We start from the raw sequence: 12,779 nt of genomic DNA, 5'->3' as shown, positions 1-12,779 counted from the left end.
GCTTCCCCCGCCCGGGAAAGGGGCCGGCGCGGCGGTGAGTGAGCGCAGCGCGGGCGGGCGGGGGGAGCCGGCGGGGCCGGCCCGTTCTGCGCCTCCGCCGCCCTTTGTGGGCGCCGCGTCCCGGGCCCGCTCGGCCGCGTCCCGCCCCGGCTGGGCCCGGCGGGCACCATGCGCCGGCAGAGGTGAGTGCGCCGGGCCGGGCCCTGCGGGCACCCCCGGGAGGATCCCGCGGCCGCTCAGCTCCCCCTCTCTCGGCAGTGACCGCGCGGAGGAGAAGGGCCCCGCCAGGGCGGACGGCGGTGCGGACGGGACCATGCGAGCCCGCAAGAGGAAAGCTGATGTGGCCACGGTGAGTGCGGGCCACGGCTGTGCCCGGCCCTCGCCGCCTTTTGTTGGGGTGCGGGGCCATGCGCGGCGCTGGGGCTGCGGGGATGTGCCCCTGGGGGACCGACAGCTGCTGGCCCCGCGTTTTGTGCTCCGGAAATTATATACTGCTTTTTGTAGTTCTTACAGGATCCCGATGAAGAAATTGCCAAAATGGAGCTGACTAGAAAAAAGCAGTGTGCAAACCAGGTAATTGATTTGGCTTCTGGTAATCTTATGTAGCCCTGTTATTGTTTTGCAGTGCCTCGTTGTTATTGCAGACGTGGTGAAACACGTATGCAGCTGCCACATGGTGCACAGCAGTGGGCAAGGGGGACTGCAGGCCCTGGTGATGGAGCCTGCAAAACACTTCGATTCATACACGTTGCCTTGGAGTCTTTGCAAGAGACAAGGCCTGGTGTGTTGGTCTGAAACATGCTAATACTTAGGTATGTTTAACTGTCCAGGGATTGCAAGGGTGCACCTGAGAGAAGTCTTAATATGCATTTAGGCCTACTCTGCATTGACTTCTCTAGAGAGTTGCAAAAGTACAGTCATGTGCTCATGTAGCTTGCTGACCAAACAGCAGACACTTCAGCATGTAAACAGAATCATCTCTTGAGGTGGTTCTCTTTGCAGTCATGTCTCTACTTTGTCACCTGGAAGAGGGAAGAACCTCACTGACAAGGGTCATTATACTGACAAAGTTCCTGATTAGAACTTTGAAGTGTGTACTAGGTGCTAATGGCAGGGTAGAATAAGCTTCATTTCTCTGTAGAATGAAGGGATAATTTCTGTGAAGTCACTGGCGAAAATCAATCCTGCAATGGAGGTTGATAATGACCACTGCCAGTTCTTTCAGTAAGACATTTGGAATGATCTGAGTTAAAAAGCGAAAACTACCTTTAGGGGTGTCCTCTAGTTCCCTTTGTATGCTCTGTGTGTTCTTCAAAGCAAAGATGCTTTTGGTATCTGTATTGCATGCCATGTTGGTGTGTGGTATTGAAAGCATGTACACTGAGATGCCCACTCTAAATAAAAGAGAGTAGCCTGTGTTCTGGAACAGGTTTATTTGTTAATTCCTCTCCTTTTTTTTTGTCTGCATGCACACACAGGCTCGCTCAGTCACTGTCACTGAGGCTTGAGCCTGTCACTGCACACGCAGGGTGATACTTAAGTTGCAGAAGTCAGGACCGGGCTGTGCAGGCTGCACTCATTTGGTACGCGAGGCTGTGCATAATGTGGCACATCTAACCAGAAGTGGCAGCTGGAAGTTCTAAGACTGAAGTGGTACCATAACAGATGGGCATCATTGTTTGGAATGGCCTCTGCTTGTTGCGACTGCGTACACTAGTTATCAGTCAACATATTAAGCAGGGCTCAAATGGTGAGCATTTAATGAGGGGATCTCTCCTTCCCTTCTGTCTTTCTTTTGCGCAGTATATTAAACTAATTTCTCACTTCTGACAAGGAAGAGCTGCCTGTCCTTCACCACAGCTTTCTCCTTCACCAAAAGATTCATTCTGTTTGAGCTGAGCAAGGCCTTCTTGTGCATGTTTATTGCATAATAATAAGGCATTGTTAAAAAATCTCAAGAGGAACCCAATTTTACCTTTTTCCAGAAAGACAGTGGAAAGAAACTTGAAGTATGTTTTGCATACACTGACCTTCCGCTTTGAAAGTAGATAAAGATTTCCAATTTTGTCTTCTTGTTTGTGTCCTTGGCTTGCTATCTATTTAATGATACTTCAGGAGTGACAGGTAAACTAAAATTTACATAATTTAGGTGGTAGGCATTAAAAATGTTTACTTGGGAATTTTTTGAGTTAAGCATAGAATGCTGGTGGGATTTGACCCTTTGATTCTGTAAGCCATAAATAAATAATACCGCTATCGATGTATCTTTCCCTTCATAGAGAAGGGTTTTTTTGTTGTGACAAAGTAGCCAGATTGTTACAGATCTGGTTAAAAAAGCTAACATTTGGCTGCACAGCAGCAGCTCTTCAGTCTATGGTGTGACACAAGCTATTCTCTGATATAAATTGCCATGGACCACTAATGAGAATATGTTTACGGTTCCAGCAGCAGTATAGCAGGCTTGTATGATAGCCAGGGCGATAGTTATTCTGTTGAGACACGACAATTCTAAAATGCAAGCAGCTATAAATCCACTGCAGCCCATACCACATGACTTGTACATTAAATAAATTGTTTACTGACACTGGTTTATCCACAAAGCGAAATATCATGGTCACATCCCACTTTATGACATCTTCATAGTCAATTCATTAGTTTGCTTCTGTGGAACATAAGGCCTCAGTTCTTAATTAGGATGCTGTTACCCTTTATGTGATGAAGGGTGGCTATATCATCAGGTCTGTGACAGCAGAATATTGCATAAATTCTGTGTTTGATTCTAGAGAACTGGCACTGCTGTAATTCTACTAGCAATTCTCATATTAATTCTGGCTGCTTTCTGTGGATGAATACACTTCCAAGGCTCCGTGTAAAACAAAGTTCATCTAACTAAATTAATCTGTGCACTTGTGATACAAATTACATGGCCACCTCCATCTGAAGTGGAGAATTGAATCTAGAAGTTAGTTTGTTTAGATGAAACTAACTAATGTTTTCAGGTGTAAGGGTGGAGTAAACTCTCAGGAAAGTTTTGATCAGTTTCTCGCTAAACATTTTTCGGAATCTGATCTCAGTGTTGTCAAAATATTCCACTAAACTGGTTTGATTAATGTATATTGACTTCAGAAGATCCAATATAAAAAACCAAAACAAATCCTACAAAGAAACAGCTTACAAGTCTTCAGACAAACAGTTAAAGATTGTAAACTGTATCCAGGCTGAGAGCTTGACTTGAGCCTAATCTGAGTCAGGGCAATATTGTAGTAGAAGCTTCTGTACCATTGAGAAAGAATTAGATCAATTTAATAATGTGAGGTGCTCTTCTCTCTCCTGTTTATTAATTCTGGAATCCCTTTCCAATGGTGGAGAAAAACCAAATACTTCAAACTAATGCATCCTGTGAGTGAAAAATGGCTGGAGTTGTAGGTCTTACTACTTCTGATGGGCAAACTAGGGCTGTGTGGTCTAGCTGATCGCTACCAATGTCTCTGTTACAGGGTGCTGCTTTTAGGGTGAGATAAACAGGCCTGTCCACCTCCTGTTCCCCTGCCTTTGATTTTCATGCTGAGAATCCTCTGACTTAGCTGTTTGAATGCAGTTCTGAGTCATCTTCTTCCTCTTCTGCTGCCCTCCATGTCCCGAGGTCTGTGGAAGCTGCTTCTGGTGGCTCCTGGCTCACATTGACATGCACAGATGTCTCAGCAGCTTGTGTTCTTAGGAGTGGATTCTTCACTGAAGGAAAGTTTCTTCACTGCTTGCCCTGTAAGCAATGACCCCACTGGTCATGACCTGCTCTGTTTTGTGTCTGTCCTATATCCTGAAGGTTGCTCCAAAGATGCATTTCTATGGATGTTTGTATCAGTGAATGGTGACATGCTTCAGAAAACTGAGGCCTGGTAATGTCTGAGCTTTAAAAAAACCCACCACTGAACTCATGGGTTTTCATTGTTTAGAACTCTGATGGACTTCATGTCACCTAGCTTCTGCCCTTGGTGCTCCTTCTCCTAAGGAACTTTCTCATGTGCTCAGTTTAATTTCTCCAATCTGTACCTCTATATCTGAAATACTAGTGTGGGTGTCACCAAGCTTTCCTGCTGGGCTCCACAGAGATTTGAAGAGGCAGTTTTCCCCACTGATTTTTTTGCTTGCATCTTACTTCAGCTCCTGTTTGCCTCAGAAATAAGCCCAGGACTGTAGTATCTCCTCTGTTAGGTTGCACAGATTCTCGGTAACATCTTTGCTTTCTGACAGGTCCCTGCTTTTAAACTGGCTCTGTGCAAGCCCAGAGGAAGTTCTTAATGGTTTCCTCACACCCTCCCCACCCTAAACTGTTTCTTTACTCAGTGATGGCTCCTATTTCCTTACAGTTACAGTGGGATGTAATGCAGTTTCTTGATATTATATTTCTCAATTTTGATTGAATGTCTTGCTAAATGTGCTTTAGAGGCTCAAAAGTCTGATAATGCTCATTCCCTCAGCCAGAATCTGTGTCAGAGTTATGGTGTTCCCTCACCTACACTGATTCAGACTCGTGTCACCCTCCCTGGTAGCCTCTTTCTTTTGAGGGCCCTACACATTAGTTTCCTTTTTGTCTCTAGCTAAGCTATATACTTTGTGTTGTTTGCATCTTTTCCCTGGTTGTCTTGTAAAGTGACATAATGTAGTAAAAAACTTTGTTTTCCCCTCTTCTCGTAACACTGAAGAGGCTCTTGACCTTTACTTCTATTTTGTTATAGAAGATTGAGGGTGGTGAAGTCTTTTCAGTAACTGTTACTGCATGTGGTATGTGAGGTGTCAACTCTGAGAACTTTGTGGAGCAGATCTCCGGTCCTTCAGAAGCTGCTGGTGTAGTAGGCACCTTTAAATAGATATTATATAATATACTGCTTTTTCTGTTGGTTTGCTGATTAACTGATAAGACAGCACTTCTCCAAAGGCTGTTGGCAGCTGGGCTTGCTGTGCAATTTGGAGAACAAAGTGTGACTAAAGTCTAGTTGGGAGGGAGGACAAAAATTAACTTAAAGCAATGCTGATGTGACTCTTTCATTCAAATTTTCAGTTTGTAAGGAGTCTGTAATTTTTAAGATAAAAATACAATTCCCTCTTCTTGCCTTTCCCCACCCAAATACCATTGCGGCATAGCTGGGTATGTAGCTGTGCTAGGTTTGCATGTGGAACGAGAAAGAAGAAAAAGGACTGATCTGTGTGTCAGTAACTCAAAGTACAAAGCAACCTTAGCTGTGAGCAAACTGAAATGTGGTTTTAGTTTCATAAATCCAGTGGTTTCTGCTTCTGAAGCTGGTGCAGGAGGTGCCCATTTTGCTGGGAAGTGATGTCATTTGTAGGAAGGACAAGGCAGAAATCAGGTGTGGAAGCTTCTTTGTGAGAGGCAAAGTTTCATGCAGTGTTTTGCTTGTTAGCACCTAATGATTCTTCTGATATTTTTAAAGTTTTTTCTAAGCACATTAGAAATCTTATTATGGAGTTCTCTCCTTTCAGCAGTGCAGAACAGATCAGTTTGCAGCAAAATGGCTGACCTCACTGTTAAGCAGAAATGCCAGATTTTAATTTGCTTAGGCATGATGACGTGGTGCTGGCTTTGTATTCTACTACAAATAAAACAAGTAGTATTTTCCTGGGGAATTGTGTGACGTGTACAACAAGATACTTGTTTGAGTAAGACAGGAGAAAAGCAAATCTAAACTTAAGTTCTAGTCCAAATGAAAGTAAAAGGACATGACAGGTGAAGAGTTGGATGTCTGTTTGCAGACCTTAGCGAAATGCTGCCTATGAAATTGTCAACTTGGTAGTTTAGTGGCAGTTGCTTAACATGCACTTGCTTTATTCTGAAAACAATTGGATCATAAGTGCTTTGGTCTTTTATTTTAACACTGCTAGATGAATGAGTAAGAAATTCTATAAACTACTGTTTTCCTGTGTTCACTATCTGAGATGGTTTACATGTAACCGTGACTTCAGGCATCCTATCTACATGTTCCTTAACAGAAATCCTGACCTCGTATTTGGGTCATAAAGTTCCATCTGCTTGTTCTTCACCTGAGGGCAAGTATGTTTTTGGTAAAAACAAAATGCAGTGTGACAATAGCAGACTGACTTGAATAGTCTTCCATGAAACAGTTGTGGTCTTTGAAAAGGAGAACAGGGTGAATATTCTCCAGCTCTAGATGCAAACTTTCTCTGCTCTAAGCAACAGCCAGGTACTCAGCACTGGAGAGGCCACACCTGTAGTGCTGTATCCACTTCTGGGCTCCCTGGTACAAGAGAGACTGGAACATACTGGGAAGAGTCCAGAAAAGGTCCACTAAGATGATTCAGGAACCAGAGCACCTTTCCTATAAGGAAGGCTGGGGGAGCTAAGGCTGTTTAGCCTGGAGAAAAGAGGGCTTATGGAGGTTGTATCAATTGTATATAAATATTTGAAGGGAGGATGTAAAGAAGACGGAGCCAGGCTCTTTTCAGTGATGGGTCAAGAGGAGATCATAGAGTTTATCATAGTTTTCATGCCATTGTCTTTTTTAGATAATAATTTTAGTTGTAAGTAGAATTACTATCTAAAAATGCACAGTGTAAAATCTATTTCATTTATTAGATGTCCTGGAATAACATTCACGAGAATGCCCACATGCTAATTCCTACTCCGGATAAAGATGATGATCCAGTGAGCCTTAATTACTCTCGCTTTATACATCTGAGTGTTGTTCCAACCAGAGCCACCCCATTACCAGCTCTAGGGTAAGTGTGCTGCTTTCTGCTGCTACTCTGCCTTCCTCTTGGCTGATGATTCAAGACTAAACCTTGATCTGTCTTAGCTGGGCAAACAGGGACGACGTATGGAAAAACATGATAAACAAAGAAGAGACCTACGTGAGAGATAAACTTTATATGCAAAGGCACCCTCAGCTGCAACCTAAAATGAGGGCAATCCTTCTAGACTGGCTAATGGAGGTAAGCTTTCCTGTGGTTGTGAGTGTTTCAAGTGTGCTTTTGTTGAAGTGCACTAATAACTGTCATGAGTGCACTTAATGATCTTTGCGTTTAGCTCCAGATACTTGTATTCATCTTAAATTTTGTCAATAAATCGCACCAAACTTAAAGAGTATATGATGTATTGAGTTGGTTTGCAAACTGACAATATATTCTATCATTCATTTAGATTGATAGTGGATAATAATCAATTTTTGCCTAACACACTGTAAGCTTTTTAAGGTCATGCTGCAGATAAAAGCTGGACAAATGATTATGAAAGTCACTGTAAGAAGGAAGGTGGGGTGGCTTAGAGATCAGATCCATCTCACAAGCCTTTTTATCCGTTTTTGACATGTGGAATGTGCTACACCTCCTCTCTGTGAGTCTTTTTTGCTGTCTGGATGACTTGGTGGCATAATCTCTTAATTCTAAAGTACTTGTGAGAATTTGCTCTTTTGAGATGTTAGAATGATGCATCTTTGCAAAAAAATGAGGAACTAATATTCTGACATTGTTGAAACATATGCTTGCATTTCCTAAAAGGGTTTTCCCTATGATCTTTTTTTTTTTTTTTCTTGGAAGTTACTGTAGTGGCAGTCATCTTTATTCAAAGGAAACTGTGTAACTCATGCTCTTAGTTAACATGTTACTTCACAATAGCAGTGAAGCAGAAAGCCAATATGAATTTTAGGTCTATCTCTTGCTTTTTTTTAATACATCTATAGCATCTGTTTTTGACTCTTTAACAGTGTTCTTGACCTTTGTGATCTCTGTCTCCCCAGGTTTGTGAAGCCTACAAGCTTCACAGAGAAACTTTTTATTTAGCACAAGATTTCTTTGATCGGTTTATGGCAACACAACAGGATGTTGTAAAAACACTATTGCAGCTTATTGGTGTCACTTCTTTATTCATAGCAGCAAAGCTTGAGGTAAGTATCTCCAGCTTTACTCACACATAAAAATGTGGATGCACACTCATTGTACACTAGGCACGTTTTGGCAGGTTTTGTGGAGTTTGTTGCTATGACTTTTTCAGCTGGGAGATAGGAAAAAGATCCTTTTTTCTTTCAACACTCCTATTTTTTTTTTTTAGGAATGGGTAAAATTGTACAGTGATGTTAGCTAGTTTTATCTCATTAGAGAATTCAGTGCTAGAATAAATCTAAAGTTTTAATTGCTGTTGCTAAATGAATTTTTAGCTGACTGCTGTATACAGAGACCACTTGTTGCGGTTCTGTTGTCAGTAGAATACCTACTGCACAATAGTCTGAGCTATTCTTTATTTACTGGAACAAATTGAACTATTAAAATACACAGAGCTTTTCAAGTTCTTACTGTTAGTCATTTAGGAAAGCTATTCTTCAATCTGCTCTTATCAAGCAAGAGATAAAAGGCCTTTTCTTTAGGATGTTTGAAAAAATCTGGATGCCAGTTATGATACAGTCATAGTGGTGCTGTAGTCAAACATAATGCAGTTTGTACTTATCCACCCAAAGTGAAAGTTGAAGGCTATGATGAACAAAAAAATCTGTGTCTATTAAAGGCATAAGAGAACAACAGGATTTGGAAATGGGGGTGGTTCTCTCCCCTTCTCTGCTCTCTTTTGAAAGGTTAAAGTGGCGGTGGGCTGTTCTTTTTGTTTCTTTTTTAAATATTTTTTTAATTTAACATGAGACTAGTTACAACCTATGGTACAAATTTAATACATGGTCTCCTGTCTTCCAGGAAATTTATCCACCCAAGTTGCACCAGTTTGCCTATGTTACAGATGGAGCCTGTACAGAAGATGAAATCATCAGTATGGAGTTGATAATTATGAAGGTACTATTTAAAAGTGGAATTAGTTCCACTTCAGTTTTTAAAAATGTATAGTATGATCAGACTAAAAGCAGAGCACCTCAGTTAATCTGATGTGGTGCTAAGAGGCACAATTTCTCTTATTAATTAGAAAACAGTGTAATAAGTGATCCAAAGCATCCTCTAGTATGTGTGTATTAACTGAAAGATTTGTTCTCTGACCCTGTCAGCAGGAAGAGGTACAGGAGAGGATATGATTAGTGTGTTTCAAAGATGCCTTAATCTGAGAGCTTCTGATCTGGAGTATAAAAAGTTGCATGGTTTAGGTTAGGAGCTCTTTGTTGACACTGAAGTCTTGCGTATGTCTGTTCTTTCAGGCTCTTAATTGGAACTTAAATCCATTGACAGTTGTATCGTGGCTAAACGTTTACATGCAAGTTGCATATTTAAATGAGCTTTACGAGGTAATGCTGCCACAATATCCTCAGCAGATATTTGTGCAAATAACAGAGGTAAGACTGATTTCCTTCAAGTGCTACTTCACCTGGAAAAGTGTTCTTCTGCTATGCTCATTAATATCTATTGTCTCGAAGCTCTTGGATCTCTGTGTGCTGGATATTGGCTGCTTGGAATATACATACGGAATACTTGCAGCTTCTGCTTTGTATCACTTCTCTTCATCTGAGCTGATGCAGAAGGTTTCAGGTACTGGCATTTATAAACTATGTCTGATATATTGACAGTGATTATGTCTTCCTTCAGGCAGATAAGCATGTGCCTTGTCTTCCAGGTTATGAATTCTGTGAGATAGAGGAATGTGTGAAATGGATGGTCCCGTTTGCGATGGCCCTAAGGGAAGTAGGAAGCTCCAAACTCAAACACTTTAGTGGAATAGCTCCCGAAGATTTGCACAATATACAGACGCACATAAACAGCTTTGATTTGCTGGTATGGATGAGCATGATGGGGACAGAATCTGTCTGGGAAATCTCTGAAATTTTGTTTCTTCTTTGGTTAGAACATACAGTACACTTAAGTGAAGCATTATCAGATTGATGCTGAGTGTATTTGGATGACAGGAGGCATAAGATTGTACTCCAGTTCCAAAATTCTTGGGACAGAGACTTGTCTTGGGACTGACTTGTTCAGTATTTATTTTAAAAAGAGGATTGTAATCTCAAATGGCAGATAATTACCCTGGAAATCAGAAGTGTATTTCTAACCTTTGGGGTATTTTAAATACCATGTATTAGACCTTTCTCTATAGGAAATGCAGACAATCCAATCTTCTTTGATGATAAAGAGAAAAATAAAGACTGATCATTTAAGACTGATCTTGTGGGAATGTTGTGTGACAGTGGTAGTTGACAAGCAGTTGAGCAAGAGTGGTTTTTTAGTGTGAGAATCTTGCAGAGGATCAAAATCTTGTCCAACAAATTGTGGTTAATCTTAGCTATTGGGGCTGTTTTTCTCATTGGGTTCTTTAATTGTAGTAGAAGTTAAAGTTTGTCCTCTTAAGTTTCTGGATTTTGCTTTCTTGAAGGTACCAGAATGTTTGCATCTTATGAATACCTAATGCTAATCATCAGATTCCAAAAGTTAATAATAACTAAAATACAACTATAGTTATAAGACAACTACAAGTAACTATTTTGTACTGTATAAGATTTATCAGTTAGTGTTAGGGAGGTTTGATGCAGAGATGCATTTCCAGATGAGCAGTCTCTCAAGTTATCAAACACTGAATTACATTGTTCTGTTGCACAGACATACCAAAGTAAAGATTTCTTTTTTTCCTGTGCTTTCAGGACAGAGCTCAAGCAAAACAAGCCATATTGGCTGAGGAAAATAGGACTTCACCTTTCCCTACTGGTGTCCTTACACCACCACAAAGTAGTAAGAAACTGTCTTCTGGACTACAATCAATATGACTTTGGAAACTGTTGACAGACAGTTCTGCTGAAGTGCCTGTTCTGCTGGTTTTCGCTCCTGCTCCATTACAGAAATGCTGCCAGTGAAGTTCATAAGCTTTTATGGAATCTGAAAAGGAAACCTTGCTTTCATGTGACAGAAGAGTTTCTCTATTTGAAATAGTTTTATTGAATGTTAAAATATTTTTAAAGAGATGGATCAAGTACACCAGCCACTTGAAAGAACACCGAAGTGTGCTCCAGATGCTGCTACGGAGGGTGATGCTTGATCCACTGTTCAGAAAAAGGGCTTGAAGTTTAAATTAGTTCCTGTCCCTGTTTGTCCTTTGGGTAATCTGTCCCCTGGTGACAAATGGGCAAAAATTGCTGTGGAAGACAACATTTCAAAGCCTCTTTTTTGAATGGCTGGCTTACAACTTGATGCCTTTTAAAAAACTTTTTATTGTAAAAGCTGCTATGTTTCTGTGTATTCATTTTTAATAAAAATGCTGTCTAAGACAGCTGGTTTTATGTATACTTTTATTTTTCTTTTAATTATGATCAGCTAAGGTTTTTTCAGACTGTGACCACTAGTGGTGTGGGAGTTGGGGATGAATAGTGTGGTAACTATTGCTTTATTTATTTACCACTATTGGCTTATCAATTGAAACATTTGTTTTGGGTACTAAGGTAAAACTGTCATGTTGGGTTACTTGGATTTCCTCTAGCCAGATGCAGGAGGCTAGGGAGGGGATAATAAACATGACAAGTATATGGGGAATCCTTCCACAACACACTTGTAATCATCAGCATATTGGGAAATCCTTGACTCATTGTCTGGCTTGTTACCCTTTTGTGATGGTTAGTGAGAGGTGATCAGCAGGAAAAGTCTACCTCTTAAAACATAATCATTTAAATATTGGGATTTTGGCATAGTATCTGTGAAAATAATCGTAATAATCTGTGCAAAATGAAATTCTGGAAAGCTGTGTGCCTTTTTACAGGAAGGTCCTCGGCCTTTGCAATGTGTGAGAACCTCAGAAGTCCTAGCAGGACATTTTCTGGAAAGCCATGGTTCTGGAGAAGAGGGGAATACAGAAATAAATGGTTGCCTGTTTTTTCTTGTGATGTTTGCTTTGAAGGACTGTTCAACAATACTTAAAGCTGTTATGAGACTACCAGGATTCATCATGACTTGCTGCAGATAACTTAAATGCTGTAACACTTAATACTTCAGGAAGCTCCTACTCTGTTACTTTTTCTAAACATTAGTTCCCAACAAGGCTGCTTTTTATTATTTTTTTGGTTATTCTCCCTCTTTCTCTTCCCTGACCCAGTATTCTGATAAATGTTAAAGCTTTAATGTAATAAAAATGCCTCTGGTAACTAAGGGTAAGCAAATTATTTGGTGCTGCTGGCTTTTTTTACCTTGCAATGAGCGGTTGTAAGTTCTGTGCTAACAAAGTAAGTGTAAATGTGAGCTGAACAAGTTTGCTGGTGAGGGTTTAATTTCTCAGAATTACATGTCCTAGGCAAAGAAATGTCATATTTGCCAGTTATTGAAAAAGTTTGTAACACTGAAGGACTTTTCAAGAAACATTTTGGTATTTTGTCCTTACATTTAGAACACAAAATGGGGATGGGTGGGGGAAACTAACTCTCCTGAAAGGTAGTTTCTAGGTTTAATTCCTAAATCACCAGGCAAGCTTCAGTATACTAGTCCTTTTGCTGTTGCTTTTCAGTTCTTGGTCCCTTTCACCTGTTTCACCAAAAAAATTGGAATTGTAAGTAGCATCTTAAAATAAGGATTGCATTTTTAACTGTTCAAGAAAATATTCTGCAGTAACGTTACAGATATGGTGAACTCCAGCTTCCTGTTTATGGTAAATATTAACTGTGGTTCATACGTGTGCAAGAGTGAATGCAGGTGTTCCATGTGTTCTCTGGGCTGTGTGGGAAATCAGGATCTCAGATATATAGATGTATCTATATATATATATAAATGAAACTGTTCAGATAACAGGCCTCTAAATTTGATTTCTTCTTCAGAGATCCTGCTAATTTTATAACTCTTTCTTGTCTGAA

General features: G+C 40.5%; 1 protein-coding gene across 1 annotated transcript; it reads left to right on the top strand.

Moving 5' to 3' along the window:
- The first annotated feature begins 42 nt into the window (after positions 1 to 42).
- On the top strand, positions 43 to 12,095 carry CCNE1 (cyclin E1). The gene is made up of 11 exons (XM_050311500.1): positions 43 to 182; positions 259 to 349; positions 505 to 573; positions 6,611 to 6,753; positions 6,831 to 6,966; positions 7,770 to 7,916; positions 8,713 to 8,808; positions 9,162 to 9,296; positions 9,378 to 9,489; positions 9,575 to 9,732; positions 10,593 to 12,095. The coding sequence occupies exons 1-11, from the start codon at positions 169 to 171 to the stop codon at positions 10,713 to 10,715; spliced, it is 1,224 nt and encodes a 407-aa protein (XP_050167457.1). The 5' UTR covers positions 43 to 168; the 3' UTR covers positions 10,716 to 12,095.
- The last annotated feature ends 684 nt before the right edge of the window (positions 12,096 to 12,779 follow it).

The sequence above is a fragment of the Myiozetetes cayanensis genome, unplaced genomic scaffold, assembly GCF_022539395.1.
Source record: "Myiozetetes cayanensis isolate MyiCay16 unplaced genomic scaffold, myiCay2020 scf16, whole genome shotgun sequence".
Taxonomy (NCBI): domain Eukaryota; kingdom Metazoa; phylum Chordata; class Aves; order Passeriformes; family Tyrannidae; genus Myiozetetes; species Myiozetetes cayanensis.
The sequence above is the reverse complement of the archived record's forward strand: the minus strand, read 5'-3'. Positions and strand labels throughout refer to the sequence as shown.

Coding starts and splice junctions, on each gene's coding strand:
- CCNE1 (XM_050311500.1), top strand. Junction 350..504: donor GGAAAGCTGATGTGGCCACG/GTGAGTGCGGGC, acceptor TGCTTTTTGTAG/TTCTTACAGGATCCCGATGA. Junction 574..6,610: donor AAAAGCAGTGTGCAAACCAG/GTAATTGATTTG, acceptor TTCATTTATTAG/ATGTCCTGGAATAACATTCA.